Source organism: Lepidochelys kempii, chromosome 6 (assembly GCF_965140285.1).
Source record: "Lepidochelys kempii isolate rLepKem1 chromosome 6, rLepKem1.hap1, whole genome shotgun sequence".
Classification (NCBI taxonomy): Eukaryota; Metazoa; Chordata; order Testudines; family Cheloniidae; genus Lepidochelys; species Lepidochelys kempii.
The window spans coordinates 128432513-128449391 of NC_136385.1; the positions used below are offsets into that span (position 1 = coordinate 128432513).

The window sequence follows — 16879 nt, forward strand, 5'->3', positions numbered from 1 at the left end:
AATATGAACTTACAAATGTAGAATTATGTACCCAAAAAACCTGCATTCAAAAATAAAACAATGTAAAACTTTAGTGCCTGCAAGTTCACTCAGTCCTACTTCTTGTTCAGGCAATTGCTAAGACAAACAAGTTTGTTTACATTTGCAGGAGATAATGCTGACCGCTTCTTGTTTCCAGTGTCACCTGAAAGTGAGAACAGGCGTTCTCATGGCACTGTTATAGCCGGCGTTGTAAGATATTTTCGTGCCAGATGCACTAAAGATTCATATGTCCCTACATACTTCAACCATCATTCCAGGGGACACGCATCCATGCTGATGACAGGTTCTGCTCAATAACAGTTCAAAGCAGTGTGGACCGACGCATGTTCATTTTCATTATCTGAGTCAGATGCCACCAGCAGCAGGTTGATTTTCTTTTTTTGGTGATTCGGGTTCTGTAGTTTCCACATCAGTGTGTTGCTCTTTTAAGACTTCTGGAAGCATGCGCCACACCTCGTCCTTCTCAGATTTTGGAAGGCACTTCAGATTCTTAAACCTTGGGTCGAGTGCTGTAGCTATCTTTAGAAATCTCACACTGGTACCTTCTTTGTGTTTCGTCAAATCTGCCGTGAAAGTGTTCTTAAAACGAACAATGTGCTGGGTCATGATCCAAGACTGCTATAGCATGAAATATATGGCAGAATGCTGGTAAATCAGAGTGGGAGACATACAATTCTCCACTAAGGAGTTTTGTCACAAATTTAATTAATGCACTATTTTTTTAATGAGCATCATCAGCACGGAAGCATGTCCTCTGGAATGGTGGCCAAAGCATGAAGGGGCATACGATTGTTTAGCATATCTGGCATGTAAAGACCTTGCAGTGCTGGCTACAAAAGTGCCATGCCAATACCTGTTCTCACTTTCTGGCAACATTGTAAATAGGAAGCGGGCAGCATTATCTACTGTAAATGTAAAAAAACTCATTTGTCTGAGCGATTGGCTGAACAAGAAGTAGGACGGAGGGGACCTGTAGGCTCTAAAGTTTTACATTGTTTTGTTTTGAGTGCAGTTATATAACAAAAAAATCTACATTTGTAAGTTGCACTTTCACGATAAAGAGATTGCACTGTGGTACTTGTATCAGATGAATTGAAAAATACTATTTCTTTTGTTTGCCACTTTTACAGTGCAAATATTTGTAATAACAATATAAAGTGAGCATTGTCTACTTTGTATATTGTGTTGTAATTGAAATCAATATATTTGAAAAGGTAGAAAAACATTCAAAAATGTTTAATAAATTTCAGTTGGTATTCTATTGTTTTATCAGTTCAGCTAAAACTGCTGTTAATCGCTTTTAATTTTTTTGAGTTAATCGCGTGAGTTAACTGCAATTAATCAACAGCCCTAGTTTGTACTGACTTTGCTAGTGCTTTTTATGTAACCTGTTGTAAAACTAGGCAAATATCTAGATGAGTTGATGTATCCCCAGGAAGACCTCTGCAAATCCCCAGGGGCGTATGTATCCATGGTTGAGAACCACTGCCCTAAAGACATGAGCAAACTCCCTTTGCAGTCCACTTGGAGAGTAACATTGATGTCAGCTGAATCTAGATGACTTCTTGGCAATGCCTGGATGTCACTTTTAGGTTACCAAATTAGCCATCCTGTAATACAATTTTGAGTTATAAATTTAAAAAACAGTTGTTGATCTCCTGCTGGGTTGATAGTCACTATGTAAGATTTTCCTGATAGACTATTTTTGGCCAGTTCCTTGAAGGGATTTTGGTTTGAAATCCCTGGTCTAGAGACTCACTGGGCCTCAGGACGTGTTTTATGTACTCTACATTTATGAAACAATCTTAGTGTTCAAAAGTAAACATTTATAAAAGTTTATTTTTTCAAGTCTTTATGCTGCAGAGTTGTTAACAGGCCACTTCACCTTGAGTGGTCTCTTATAATAGGTGTTAAATACTTATGCTAAACAGTCTTGTAGTTAGCTGCCAGACTGAGGGCTTGTCTCCACTTACCAGTGGATCCACGCTGCGGCAATGGATCCGCTGGGAGTTGATTTCGTAGGTCTAGTGAAGACCTGCTAAATCGACCGCAGATCACTCTGCCATTGATTCCGTTACTCCACCGGAATGAGAAGAATCATAGAATATCAGGGTTGGAAGGGACCTCAGGAGGTTATCTAGTCCAACCCCCTGCTCAAAGCAGGACCAATCCCCAATTAAATCATCCCAGCCAGGGCTTTGTCAAGCCTGACCTTAAAAACTTCTAAGGAAGGAGATTCTACCACCTCCCTAGGTAACGCATTCCAGTGTTTCACCACCCTCCTAGTGAAAAAGTTTTTCCTAATATCCAACCTAAACCTCCCCCACTGCAACTTGAGACCATTACTCCTTGTCCTGTCCTCTTCTACCACTGAGAATAGTCTAGAACCATCCTCTCTGGAACCATCTCTCAGGTAGTTGAAAGCAGCTATCAAATCCCCCCTCATTCTTCTCTTCTGCAGACTAAACAATCCCAGTTCCCTCAGCCTCTCCTCATAAGTCATGTGTTCCAGACCCCTAATCATTTTTGTTGCCCTTTGCTGGACTCTCTCCAATTTATCCACATCCGTCTTGTAATGTGGGGCGCAAAACTGGACACAGTACTCCAGATGAGGCCTCACCAATGTCGAATAGAGGGGAACGATCACGTCCCTCAATCTGCTCGCTATGCCCCTACTTATACATCCCAAAATGCCATTGGCCTTCTTGGCAACAAGGGCACACTGCTGACTCATATCCAGCTTCTCGTCCACTGTCACCCCTAGGTCCTTTTCCGCAGAACTGCTGCCTAGCCATTCGATCCCTAGTCTGTAGCTGTGCATTGGGTTCTTCCGTCCTAAGTGCAGGACCCTGCACTTATCCTTATTGAACCTCATCAGATTTCTTTTGGCCCAATCCTCCAATTTGTCTAGGTCCCTCGGTATTCTGTCCCTGCCCTCCAGCGTATCTACCACTCCTCCCAGTTTAGTATCATCTGCAAATTTGCTGAGAATGCAATCCACACCATCCTCCAGATCATTTATGAAGATATTGAACAAAACCGACCCCTGGGGCACTCCACTTGCCACCGGCTGCCAACTAGACATGGAGCCATTGATCACTACCCGTTGAGCCCGACAATCTAGCCAACTTTCTACTCACCTTATAGTGCATTCATCCAGCCCATACTTCTTAAGGGGAGTTGACAGGAGAGTGTCTTCTGTTGACATAGCGTAGTGTGGACACCGTGGTAAGTAGATCTAAGCTACGTCGACTTGAGTTACGCTACTAATGTAACTCAAATTGCATAGCTTAGATCGACTTTCCTCCGTAGTGTAGACCTGCCCTGAGAATCTGTCTACACTTAAAATGCTGCAGTGACACCTCTGTAACGGTTCAGTGAAGATGCTACTTACACCGACAGGAGGGATTCTCCTATTGGCATAGGTAATCCATCTCTCCAAGAGGCGGTAGCTATTCTCCCATCAACCTACTGCTGTCTAGATTAGGAAATTAGGTCAGTTTAAATGCATCTTTCAGGAATCTGGATTTTTCACACCCTGGTTGTACTGATCTAATTTCCTAGTGTAGACCAGACCTGAGTACCTTTCCCAGACCTGAAGAGGAGCTCTGTGTAGCTCAAAAGCTTGTCTCTGTCACCAGCAGAAGTTGACCCAATAAAAGATTTTACCTCACCCACCATGTCTCTATAATGAACTAACACAATATATTGGAAAGTCATCATACAACTAAAAACTGTAAAGTTGAACAAGTAGGGCCAGACTCTCAAAATTCAACACAAAACAGATGCACCCAAAAATGTGCAGTCTTTGTGCCCGTATTTGCATACGGAAATGGGTAACTGCGCACCTAACTTCTTTGCACATGCAGTTTCCTGATTTGCATACACAAATGTAGCCTTTGGTGGGTGCACAAATTGTTTGTTAAAGAAAATAATTTGGCCCATGAACCTGAATTTTTTCTATCCCATTCTATAAAATGTAAACAAATTTGTTAATCTTTTCTTTAGGTACTGAATGCTATCCTTATTTCACATCATTCTACTAGTTAACAAGCAGAAGTGTACATCTAACAAAATTATCATTTGAAAAAGCTGTTAAACCATTAATATGAACGTTTTTAATGTTGTTTTTTACAGGCAAATCCATGAAGAAGTGGGTAGAATCCATTGCTAAAATTATCAAAAGAAAAAAACAATGTCAAGCAAATGGAATTAGTCATAACATTACCTTTGAGAGCCAGCCTCCCCCAATTGAATGGCATATTTGCCATCTTGGACAGTTTGAGATGGACCTGATGACACTACACCCAATAGAAATTGCTCGTCAGCTAACACTTCTAGAATCTGATCTCTACAGGTAGTTATTCAAAAAATGTGTGTGTTCCTTAGTTAGTTAGCTTTTTGTTAGCTCCATAAGTCACACTGTTTGCACTAGTCAGAAGCATGAATTTCCTTTTCTGACAGGAGAAAACTAGCAGGATTAATATGGAAATCTAAAAGTATGTTCCTTTTATTTGTAAAAATAAAAAAAGGGCTCATTGCCATATGTAATCCCATTTTACGGGTTTGTAATGGGAAATGATAATGCTCTCTGCAGTCACTTTTAATACCTCCCCTATATTTGACTTTCATTTGTAATTGAAATGTTGAGTTAATCAAATTGCATTCAGCTTTAGCAAGAAAAAAATCTTTAATTTGTAGAATCAGCCTGAAGTATATTCTTCTCTTTTATGATATGCAAAGTAAGGTTTGCTCACCTTCTGTCCTATACCAAAGTGTTTATCCCTCAACATATTAGACTTGTGTCAACATAACCAGACTTGTACAGTAAATAATTAGGACACTAAAATGCTGTAGTGAGTAGACAACACTAAAACATAACTGGGACATAATATGTGAATTCTCAAAATAAAAGTTTGGGGGTATCTTATAAAAAATGCTTGTAGCATTCTAAAAATAACTTTATTCTCTAGGGGCCCTCATAAAAACTAAGGTATTTAAACTGGGATTTTTGAAAGGTTTGCATGCTACAATGGCAGAAGGATTTCTAATAAAATATTTCTTTTTGCACATCAGGCTTTTATAGGGTTTGTTGATCCCCATTTCAGCAACACATTACTCATGTTTACCCATTAGATAACGAGAAGTTTTCTTTGTTCAGGATGCTTATTTCTTCCTTCAGAAGACAAAACTGAGTCCTTAGTAATTTTCTAATCTGAAAATACTCCACTGATGTTCTTTTAACAGAGACTGGCGTTTTCTAGAGTCCATTAGTGTGCGTGTTGAAATACCAGTCCAGTGATTATTTTGAATGACTGTTCCATAATGGATTATATTGAATAATCTGTACCAAATGTCATGTCACAAGTAAGGGGAAGAAATATGAAATAAGTCTTCTACTGCAAACATGGAACATATGAACATTAAGTATCAAACATTCCTTTGCCTCATACTTAACATTTTCTTTCAATAGGGCAGTGCAGCCGTCTGAACTTGTTGGGAGTGTGTGGACTAAAGAAGATAAGGAAATTAACTCCCCAAATCTATTAAAAATGATTCGGCACACTACAAATCTTACTCTTTGGTTTGAAAAGTAAGTACTGGGGATGTTAACGTACTGCCATGGAATCAAGTTGAAGTTCAGGGATCGCTCAGGTTTTCTTACAGTTTAAAGGAGATTCCTTTATTTTGAATTATAAAATAGTTGTTGTGTATTCCAGTAATCACTACCTTAGTTAAGCGTTGATTTTGTGCTTGGCACAGTACAGGACAAAACCAAAAATCTGCAAGGCAGCCTCCTCCTTTTAAGTTTTAAACTGCCTATTTCGGTGAAAACACTGAGAAGCGTAGGGTAATGGTCTTCATTTTGAACTCCTGTTCTTTATGATGACTAAACAGTAGATTTCAGTGCCTAGCAACGTGAATTTTTTAATTCCAATGTTTCCTAATACCACGTTTCTTGACTAGGTGCATTGTGGAAACAGAGAATTTTGAGGAGCGAGTGGCTGTGTTAAGTAGGATAATCGAAATCCTGCAGGTTTTTCAAGAGTTGAATAATTTCAATGGTGTGTTGGAGATAGTCAGTGCGATGAATTCTGTGTCAGTGTACAGACTAGATCATACATTTGAGGTAAGTCTTCTGAGTGACTTGTGCATCCTTCTTAAGAGACTAACCAGAATCAAGAAAAACAAATCCTATACCATTTTTTTTAAATAAACACTGTTATTTTACAGTTACTTACTTTATAAGTGTAATGTGAAACACTCGTGAGGAATGTTATCATAAGTAGCATATTAAGGGTCCTGGGTGCCACAGGGGATTTGTAATGGCATCTGGAGTCTTTCACCTGTAGCTTGCCAGCTTAAATCCAGCACAGTAATGATTGAATGTCATAACTAAGGCTAAGATTTTGTCACGGATACTTTAGTAAAAGTCACGGACAGGTCATGGGCAAAACAGAAAAATTCATGGAAGCCGTGGCCTGTCCCTAACTTTTACTAAAAATATCCCAGACAAAATGGGGATCAGCGGATCCCCATACTACTTCATGCGGGGCAGCTGCAGGAACTAGGTGCTGTCTGTAGCAGCTGGTGGCTGCGGGGTACCACCTGCAGCTCCAGGCATCCCCCACTGCCTGCTTGGGCTGGGAGCTCGGGGTTCCCCACCACCCACGGGGACCAGGAGCTGCCACAGCAGCAGGGAGCTCAGGAGTTCCCCCGCTGCCTCCTGCTGGGAGCTCAGGGTTCCCCACAGTGCCATCCCCGGTGGCAGGGAGCTGGAGGAGTCCCCTGCTGCCCCGGGTGGCAGAGAACTCGGGGGTTTCCCCCACCGCTGCCCGTGGTGGTAGGGAGCTGGGGGTTTGCTGCTGCCTCCCGCCACGAGCTGGGGGTTTCCCCCGCTGTCCCAGGAGGCAGGGAGCTGGGGGGTCCCTACTAGGAGCTTGGGAACTATGGCCGATGGGAGCTATGGGAGGCGGCGCCTGTAAACAGAGGCAGCGTGTGCTTGCAGAGCCACCTGGCTGCACCTCATCCAGGAGCAGAAGGGACAGGGAGCCACCGGAGATGAGCGCCCCCTCACATGCCCAAACTCCCTCCCAGAGTCCCTGCCCTGCAGCACCTCACACCCCTGCCCTGCACTCCACTACCCCACCCCACCCTGCACTTCAAAGCTCTCCCTCTGAATGAACCGGCATTTTTTATTTACCAGCACCCCGTTTCCCTGGCATACCGGTTATAAACTTTTACTGTACCTTGAATGCTGTCTGGGAGCTGCAGAATTCCAGCTAGCGGGCAGGGAAGAGAAACTGTCAGAGGTGTGGGTGACCCCTTTCTTCTTTTGCTGACCAAGGATGATCCATGCATAGGTTTGAACATTTACAGAGAGTTTAATGCTCAGGAAAGAACTTAAGCACGTACTTAAGAACATTGCTATCAAGGAACGCAGTTTTTAAGCTTTGCTTTCCCAAATGGGGATGCTTTCCTGTATTTTGGTCAGAGTAAGTGTACAAGAATCGGAGGCCAGTTTTAGCAGATTCTGGAGAAAAGTTTAAACATTGGGGAACATTGGTGGGTTTAGGAGGAAAAAGTGTAAATGGTTACTTTTTCACTGAAAATGAGTGTTCAGTAAACTAATAAATTCCACCGAAATAGACTATTGAAGTTCAGAAGACAGTTTTGCACAGTAAGGATGGAGTCTGTGTTGTATGTAGAAAAATATTTTTACTAGTATCAGTGCTAGATGCTCATAACTAAATTTGATTTGTTTAGATTTGAAATAAGTCATACTTAAAACAGTTGGGATTATTTTTGTAAATTGATGGAAGTGAAGTGAAAATAACTGTCTGTATTTACAGTAGTTTGACACTTCCACGTGATGCCTCTTAGGGCTATGTATACACTACAGAGTTTATGCTGGAATAGTCCCCTGGTACAGAAGCAGCATATGCTGACAAACTTTTTTTTTTGCTGGTAGACAACATTAGCTATGTTGGCAGAAGCCCCCTTTTGTCAGCATAGCTGCGTCTCCACTAGGGGTTTCATCGGCAAGTTTTAAGCCATAGAGTCAGGGACAGTTGATGTAGTAGTACATTGGAAACCATTTAAAAACACTTAAATTCAAATATTGTGAGAAACAAGGTTTTGTTAATTTATAGATAGATAATACAAGTATGAAGGTACCATATTTTCACTAACCAAACCATGCAAAAGACACATTGTTGCTTTGTTTCCTCTTCAATAAATTAGGCATTACAGGAGAGAAAAAAGAAAGTTTTGGATGAAGCAGTAGAGCTAAGTCAAGATCACTTTAAGAAATACCTAGCTAAACTCAAGTCAATCAACCCACCCTGCGTGCCTTTCTTTGGTAAGTTACACTACGGGGTTGGAGATAAAGTTCTTGATGTTGGCTTTCTTTTAACGTTAAAATGAGCAGCAAATTAAGATGTCGCAAATGCTTTGAGTTTTTTTTAAGGTATTACATTCTGTACTCTGAAGAATTGCCTTTGTGATATGCATAACTTTTGATTTATTAGATTTTTAACATTAGTGTTTGTGAATAGTTAAAGTCAGTAACCTCAGTTACACAGTGTTTGCATTTTGTGTAAATATTAAATGTTTGTTGTTCTCTTGGTACACTATAAAATTCGTGTGTTTTCAAGAACAATTTTGTAGAGGCTGTGATTACTGCTTTTTTTGCTAGTTATTTGCCTCAGAAGCTTTAGTATTCCTTTGCAATATATTTTCTATAAATTTGGTTTTCATGGATATAGCTTGTATGCAGACTCAAGTTCCAATGAAAATAAAATAGGGTTTCTCTTCAACTTTAATTTTATCTCACATTCTTGACACTGTTCCTTTCTGGGTGACCTAAGCATGCTGGCATGTGACCTACGGACCATGACCTCAGTATAAGCAGATAAAACTTGTTCCTTCTATAATATATTTAGTTTTCAGAGAGAATGCATAGCTCATTTCCTCTTTCTGATTAATTCAGTATTGGTGCATTGAAGGAAATGATTTGCTCTCTTTTTATGGTGAGGATTTCTTTGCTGGCATTTATCAGAAAAAATGAAAACAGGAGTTGGGATGAAATGTGAAAATCAAAATTCTTTTTTTATGTATATATATATACTAGGAATCTATCTAACAAATATTCTGAAGACAGAAGAAGGGAATCCAGACTTTCTTAAAAGACAAGGGAAAGAGTTAATCAACTTCAGTAAGAGGAGAAAAGTGGCTGAAATTACAGGCGAAATTCAGCAGTATCAAAACCAACCTTACTGTTTACGGATAGAACCAGAAATACGGGTAATCAAAACAAATACAGTAGGCGTATACTTTATGTATGTGCGTGCATGTATGTGTATACATTTAAAAAAAAAAAGATGCGTGGCAGATACTCTACTGATATTCTTGCTGGGGTAGTGGTAGATGTGGGGGTGATTGCCTTAATATCACAATAACCATAATTGGCAAAGAAAAGAGGGTGCACCAAAGCATACGTCAATTCCAAATCCTTAATGTAGTTCATCACATATATCTCATCTGCTCACTACTATACAACAGATACTCCTTGTTTTTGCTATTGCTATACTTCTCTAGCTGGAGGGGGTGAATAGGATTAGAGCAAGAGGAAGAAAAGAGTTATAAAACAATATGAATATATGATGAGAAACTAACCGTTTCTGTGAAGATAAAGTGTGCTGGTGTGAGATATTAGAATCCTTTGTATGTATCCAATTAATCCAAAACTCATTTGACAAGGTTTCTGACAAGAGGCTACTAAGAAAGTTAAATAGTCATAGGGCAAGTAGTTATGGATTTGAAAGTAAATGAAGGAAAACAATAAGTAGGAATAAATGGTCATCTTTCACCTGGCAAAAGGTGAACAACAGTTTTCTCTAGGCTCTTCACTACGAGCAGTCTGTAATATATTCATGAATTGTAAAGGGGGTGAACAGTTAAGTGGCACGATTTGCAGATGACACACAATTAGATTAGCCTCACAATCGATAATATTGAAGAACACCAGAAAGACTTAAAGCAAGGTGAATGGGCAATGTGATACCAGATTAAATTATTGTTGTCATATGTAAGGCAATGCTTGTTGGAAGGAATAATTTAAACTACTTATACTCAGTGATGGGTTGTTAAGTAACTGTAACCACTCAGTTAATTAATTGTAACCTCCTCAGCTCTTTTGTGGGCAATTCAATAAATATGTCTGCTCAGTTTACAGCACCAGTCAAAGAAGCAACACAGTGTTAGGCTGCATAAGGAATGAGAACAATACTGAAAATATCAAAATGCCATTATTTAAATCAACAATATGCTCTCACCTGAAATAATGTGTGCAGTTCTGGTCACTCCAAAAGCTGCAGCTGAGTGACAGCATTCTTTGTATTGTGCTGTTCATTATTGAGAACAATTCTGGAAAATGGTTAAGTGATTTTAAAATTATGAAGAGGAGCATTGGAATATTTTGAAAACAAATCAAGAAAAGACAGAAATATAGTAATCGTAAGTTATAGGTTATAAGTACTGATGATGGTAAAAAAAAAAAAAAAGAATGTGTTTGAAAATGAAGGAACTGGGAGATCTTGGTGACTGCATTGAGATACTTGGTAAATCATCTACATAACTACAAGCATTTTACAGAATATTGTTACATTTAAAATAACGCAGTTCGTGTGATTTAAAATAATTCCTTTAGTCAGTAAATTTTATCATTAGACTAGGCAGGATTCAATTTTTATAATTTTGACAGATAATATTGATGTTTATTTTAAGCCTTTTTTAGACTTTTATCTTTTTAAATTTTCACAGTTGCAGGAAAATATGGGTGGAGTGTCAGAATAGGTGAGGTCAGACAAAAATTATGTCATGAAAGCTGCTGAGATTCAAAAAGTTAAGTTTATAACCCTTAAAACACAAATTGTCAACATTACATGTCAAAATATACAAAATAAATATCCTCAAATCAAACTCTTTAAGTTTGCAAGCAGCGTTTTTCCTACTCTGCCTGTATGTAAATTTTGATTATCATCAATGGAAATATTTTGTGTTGGTTTGTGTGTGTGTGTGTGTGTGTGTGCTGAAATTGACATTTACTGGTAAAATTCTAATCCTTCCAAGCCTAATTATCATTAACTTGTATGTTTTTTACTGTCATTTGCGTCAGGACTTGTTGGTGTATTTTTCCAGGAATGAGTTAACAGTAGTATAAACGCTGCATGCAGCCAGTGAAATGTTAAGATTTCATTGAACAGTTTTGTATTTTCTATATATGCATATGTTAAGATCATATAAAATTATTTATTGAAACTTGTTTACCTCATTTTAGCGGTTCTTTGAAAATCTCAATCCTATGGGAAATTCACCAGAAAAAGAGTTTACAGACTACTTGTTCAACAAATCATTAGAAATTGAACCTCGAAACTGCAAGCAGCCACCTAGATTTGTAAGTCTTTTTCTTGTAATTTTTTAAAGTATTTTAAATCTACTAATAAAGGAATATGAATATTACTATTAATGATGTATGTTTACTTCCTTTGAAATTATAGATGTTTCTTGCGTGTTTGTCACAAGACTTTTTATTCTGAAACTGTTAGATTTTTTTGTTTTAGAGATAATTTTAGTTCCTAAAAATACACATCTTTTGGCTTTATAGGCAAATTGTGTTTTTACAATAAAATATTGGAAAGAATAGCTTTAAAAGTTTGATTTTATGCTGTGTAGTTCTTCTCTTTAGAACTTGTAAAATGGCTTGATAGCATTATGAGACACTTTTAATTTCAGAATGTGGGAAAACGTGCATAAAATAAAAGGGAGAGACCTTTGTAAGAACATTTATTTCAAAATGCTAATTGGTATATTTTTCTCTGACATTCAGAGGAATATTTTCAAAAATAAAGTTCACTTTCAGAGCTAAATGGAAATACTCTTCACTTTAGTGCTGAACTGAAATATACTATGCAATTTAAAATGAGGTACAATCTTCTTGTAAAGCCAGATAGTGTTGATTAGTTTGTCATTTTAATTAACATTTTATTTTTAAAATAACAGCTGCTGAAGCATGAAGTGATTTTTCACAATGATATTTTGCCTCATAGAAAACTTACTATTATGTCATTATCTTTGCTGTAACTCTTGGCAAATCAGGAGTGCCTTTTTCTTCTTCTTGGGGTAAGAGAACCATAAAGCAGTTAACAGTTTTTGTGTCTTAAGGGTGATTAAGGTTATACTTCTCATCCACCAAGAGAATCAGGTGAAGTGCTGCTAAAGTAATGCCACCTTAAAAACATGTTCCCTGTGGGTATTCCACATGTGTGTACACATGTGCACCATGTGCCAGAGATTGGAGAGTTTTGATCGGTGGTTCTCCGTGCGCTCCAAATGAGGATATAAAGGGCAGTGCAAACTACCACCACTCCAGTTCCTTCTTACCGTCACATGGCCTGAGTCTGAATTCTCATTGTCCACAGATTTTCTTCATGCTTCATTCTTCTTCAAACCTGTAAATATATTATAAATAGTTTTTAGTATTTTAGTGTAGTTAGAGTTTTAATCTTAGTGTATTTGATAATATACTTTCTCCCCACCTCAGGGAGTCTCTTCTCATGGACAGAGATTATGCCCAGAGTCCTAGATTTAAGAACTGCATCTCCTGCCCCCCCCTTCCCCCCCGTGTTCCTTCTCTGTGAGCAACGAGCACCAACACTGCCTCTGTTATATGGGAGAGGCACATGTCTCAGCTAAATGCAGTATTTGTTGCTCGTTTTCCTTCAAAACTGTGAGACATTAGAGCTCTGAGAGAGACTTTTCTGTAAGATGTTATGAGATCGCCATCTGATCCAGGCCAGGGAGACCCAACTGTACATTGGCCTCAACCAACAAGCAGTGTCCCAACAAGCACAGGAGAGGAAGCCAGAACTGCTGAGCCCAAAGAGTTGCCATACCGGGCTTCTCATGAGAGTCAGGGGCACTCAAAGCATAAGGACAGATTTTTCTTCCAGGTGTTTTTCTGAGAGAAGGGATCCTTCCCTGGCTGTCCAAGTCCAGTGAGTCCTCACAAACAGTTCCTAAAGATTTAAGCTCACTTAAACTTTCTGACCATGAGGGCAAGGCACAAAAGAGAGAGGATCTGCTGGTACTGACATCAATGCCAATTCTTAAGCATATGGATTGGCACCTGCCAACCCCATTTAAGAGCTACTGAGTAGACACGTTGGTGCTACCAACCTGTCCCTGACCTGCTATCCATGACGACTGTGGTTGCGCTGGATTCATTGGTCCCAATTACTGGATTGCCCCAGACTCTTGAGACGAACCTAAACTTACACTTCATGGGAGGATATCTTCACCTTTTCTTATTCATAGTCTGTTCTTTTTTGAACATGAAAAATGAGATAACATAGGAGGAAACTACCTCGAGGAGACAGGAACGTTCCCCTCCTCAGTCCATAGGCAGGAGCTTTCACCCATTGGTTCCGATAGGTCTGGTAGTTGAACAAGAACTGGCACTCTCTTTGGAGAAGTTTGGTGGCTCTGGACATTTCTGGTCATTCTGTGAATGTCGGCCCATCCTCTCATCAGCATCCAACTCTTCATGTATCTACTACCTTGGAAGAACAGCAACAAGTATTCCAACCCAGGGCCCCTTCACCTTACAGCCTGGTGTTTGGATGGGCATCAGATCTAGAATGTTCATGCTTGGAGATTGTTCTTTATTCTCAACCAAAGAAGGAAAGAGTACAGCAGAACATGTTATCTGGATAAATGGAAGCTTCTCTTCCTGGGCACAATGTAATCGGTCCTCCAGAATCTGCAGATAGTCCAAAACAGGAGGGTTATCCTGTCCCTGAAAACTTCAGGGCTTTTCATAGTTCTCCTGCAGTTCATCTAGCAGCAATCAGTGCCTTCCATCCTCCAGTAGGACACTTCATTTTCCTTCACCTTCACCCAAAATTTGTCCCAAAAGTAATTTGAGTTTCACATAAATCAACCTATCCACTTAACGGTATTGTTACCCAAAGCTTATGCTTCCAGTGAGGAGAGAAGACTTCACTCTCTGGACATCAGATGAGCGCTGGCGTTCTACCTGCAAAGGATGAAATCGATTAGAAAATCATCAAGCTTATTTGTTGCTGTAGCAGAACAGTCATGAGGGCAGACATTATCTGCTCAGAGACTGAATGAATCTCCGGCTGCAACATTCTATTCCTCCTCCAGATGAGGTGACAGCCCATTTCACTAGAGCACAAGCAACCACAGCCACATCCCTTTGAGAGGTGTATCTATATGGAACATCTGTAGAGTGGCTATACGTTCACGAAACATTATGCATTAGTTCAAGCCTCCTCTGCAGATGTAGGTGGTGGAACTGCAGGATTACAGCCATCTATACCTACTGCATCCCGACCCCTCCTGTTTAACTATTGCTTATCAATCACTCACATGTGGAATACACATAGGGACCAGCACTCGAAGACTAAAGTATATTGACCTGTTACTGGTGATGCTCTGAGATGTGGAGTCCCTGTCTCTGTTCCATTACCCTACCCTACCCATCTTCTTCAAATTCTTCTGATTGGTGATAAGAGAGGAACTGAAGAAGCATCTGTCCGTCCCGCCTCTTATACCTTCAGTTGGAGCACAAGGAGAACATCTGTGTTTGGTGCGGACCAATGGACACTACTTGCTAGCAATCTCTGATCTCAGGCACACTGGAACCACGCATCTTGAAGAACCTTCAGTTACAAGTCAGTAACCTCCATTTCTTGTAGAATTGAGTTTTGTTTATCTGAAATTCCAGTTAGCCACGTGTTCTGGAGGCACTCTGATACCACCCTGGTGGATGTGATATAAGAACATTAGGTACCTTTCAGATAATCAATGTTTATCTGTGTTTTATTAGAATTAAGTGCAATTCAGATTAATTCATGCTTCTTTTGACTGCAATGTCATATCAGCCGCACCTGTCACTCTTATGCGTAAGAATTGTATATGGACTAAATCATATACCAGAGACAGAATCAGACACCAGAGTATATAAAAATGAATAAGAATAGTTTTTTCTTTAAAGATTCCCATCTCATGGGATTCTGACTCTTGGATCTATGCATGTGGGTAAGGGCCTGGTGAATTTCTACAGTATAAGCAATAGGAATGTCACGTCACCCTTACTGTGAGGTGATTTGACTGCCCCTGTACTCTGGCTCCTTCTGACTAGAGTCTGCAAAAGAGCTCCCTTAGGAAACCACTTGCTGACTCCCATGGTTTGTCCTGATTGACACACATCTGAAACTCCAGACTAACAATTCTTTGGAATTATTGAAAGGAAGATTTCTTGAGCAGAGCCAGTTTTCACAATTTTATTAAAAACCCATAAAGAGTAACTTTTAAAAAAACAGTGAGAGACCTGTTATAAACTTAGACCTGTTAGAAAAATCATCTACCATTAAACAAAATTATGATTTTTGTTCGGAGTATTATACTCAATTCCTTTTTTTCCCCCTCAAATATCGGTTAGTGGGTTGGCATTTTTACTATCAGTTTACTGTACTAAATACTTGTAATATTAATCATGATTACTTCCTTTAGCCTAGGAAAACAACTTACCCTCTAAAATCTCCTGGAATAAGGCCCAATACTGGCAGACATGGTTCCACCTCTGGCACCTTGCGTGGTCACCCAACGCCACTGGAAAGGGAACCATGTAAAATAAGTTTCAGTAGAATTACTGAAGCAGAGCATGAGTCAGCAGTATCGGCCCCGACTTCTCCGAATACGCCATCTACTCCACCCGTGTCTGCCTCTTCAGAACTTAGTGTATTTTTAGATATTGATCTCAACAGTTCTTATGGTATGTATATAATATATTTTATATTTACTTGGGGTTTTTTCATTTGATATTTCACCTCCACCTCTGCCTCGGCTCTTGTTCCTTAAAAAATGTTTTGCTATGGCAGGTGACACCAGGTGGTGCTGTTAAACGGAGTCTTCTTTCTGTGTTCTTTTTCTAGTTGCATGCAGTCCTTTAGTCTTGGAAGAAATGCACTTGGTGGTGTTAGTTCTTGGTTTTTACAAGGTCCTGTATAGAGCTGTACAAGTAACAGGAGAGTTTGCTTTTTGCCTTGGGCTTGATAGGGTCAATTCTTGAGGCATAGTTGCTTCTTGGGAGCCAAGCAAGGATGTTGGGCTGTAATTCCTGAAAGAAGGTGTTGTCTTTCTGTTCCAGGAGAGTGAGAGAGAGAGTGTGTGTGTGTGTAAATCAAGTTATATCCAGACTCTGTGTCACTGATTGCTTCTGCTTAGACATAGCCAGGTATCTAGTACTGTCTGGCAAAGGGGCGACACTGGTGTCACGAGGGATGCTGGTGTTGAAAGAAGGGGCACCAACAAGAATGTGCTGCTCTTTAAGATGGCCAATCATCTTTATTATAATGCCAAAGCAAGTCTCATTTATAGAAGAAACTCTACTGGATTTTGATAGTGATGGGATATATATATATTTTTTGCTTTGGAAATAAAATGGAAGGCTTTCTTAAGAGAGGGGATGGGGGCAATTGAGAAAATAGAGCAACCCTGAATTCCATTAAAAAGTTGCAACCCACGAGCACCTTTTCAGCAGAGTCTGTTACTGCTGGGAGTGGCACAGGAAGATGGGTCCTTAAAACTTCAGAGAGGCCTAAAATGGTATACTGTGGTTGCCAGCTGCTGAGGTTACACTTGGGGAAACTTGTTCCAAACACAGGCCTGTAATGTTTTCCCTTTCTCCCACAAAAGGACATGTGAGTGTTCATGGAAGTTACGAGCTCAGCCAGCAGAGCTTGTACCT

The 16879-nt window shown here is 39.7% G+C and overlaps 1 protein-coding gene and 1 long non-coding RNA gene across 6 annotated transcripts in view; one reads left to right on the forward strand and one right to left on the reverse strand.

Moving 5' to 3' along the window:
- Positions 1–16879, forward strand: part of SOS2 (SOS Ras/Rho guanine nucleotide exchange factor 2) — a 114250-nt gene that overhangs the window by 86433 nt on the left and 10938 nt on the right. For 4 of the 5 annotated variants that reach the window (XM_073350213.2, XM_073350214.2, XM_073350211.2 and 1 more), the window contains 7 exons: positions 4180–4399; positions 5516–5635; positions 6010–6172; positions 8287–8404; positions 9167–9348; positions 11384–11500; positions 15643–15904. In XM_073350213.2, the coding sequence (XP_073206314.1) occupies positions 4180–4399; positions 5516–5635; positions 6010–6172; positions 8287–8404; positions 9167–9348; positions 11384–11500; positions 15643–15904 (1182 nt within the window). The remainder of the gene's footprint in view (positions 1–4179; positions 4400–5515; positions 5636–6009; positions 6173–8286; positions 8405–9166; positions 9349–11383; positions 11501–15642; positions 15905–16879) is intronic. The other variant, XM_073350212.2, reaches the window with a different exon arrangement.
- LOC140913545 (uncharacterized) lies at positions 9175–14884 on the reverse strand. Its single transcript, XR_012159621.1, has 4 exons — positions 14546–14884; positions 13469–14140; positions 12487–12554; positions 9175–10470 (listed from the first exon to the last, which is right to left on the reverse strand). It is a non-coding gene; the product is annotated as an uncharacterized LOC140913545 (long non-coding RNA).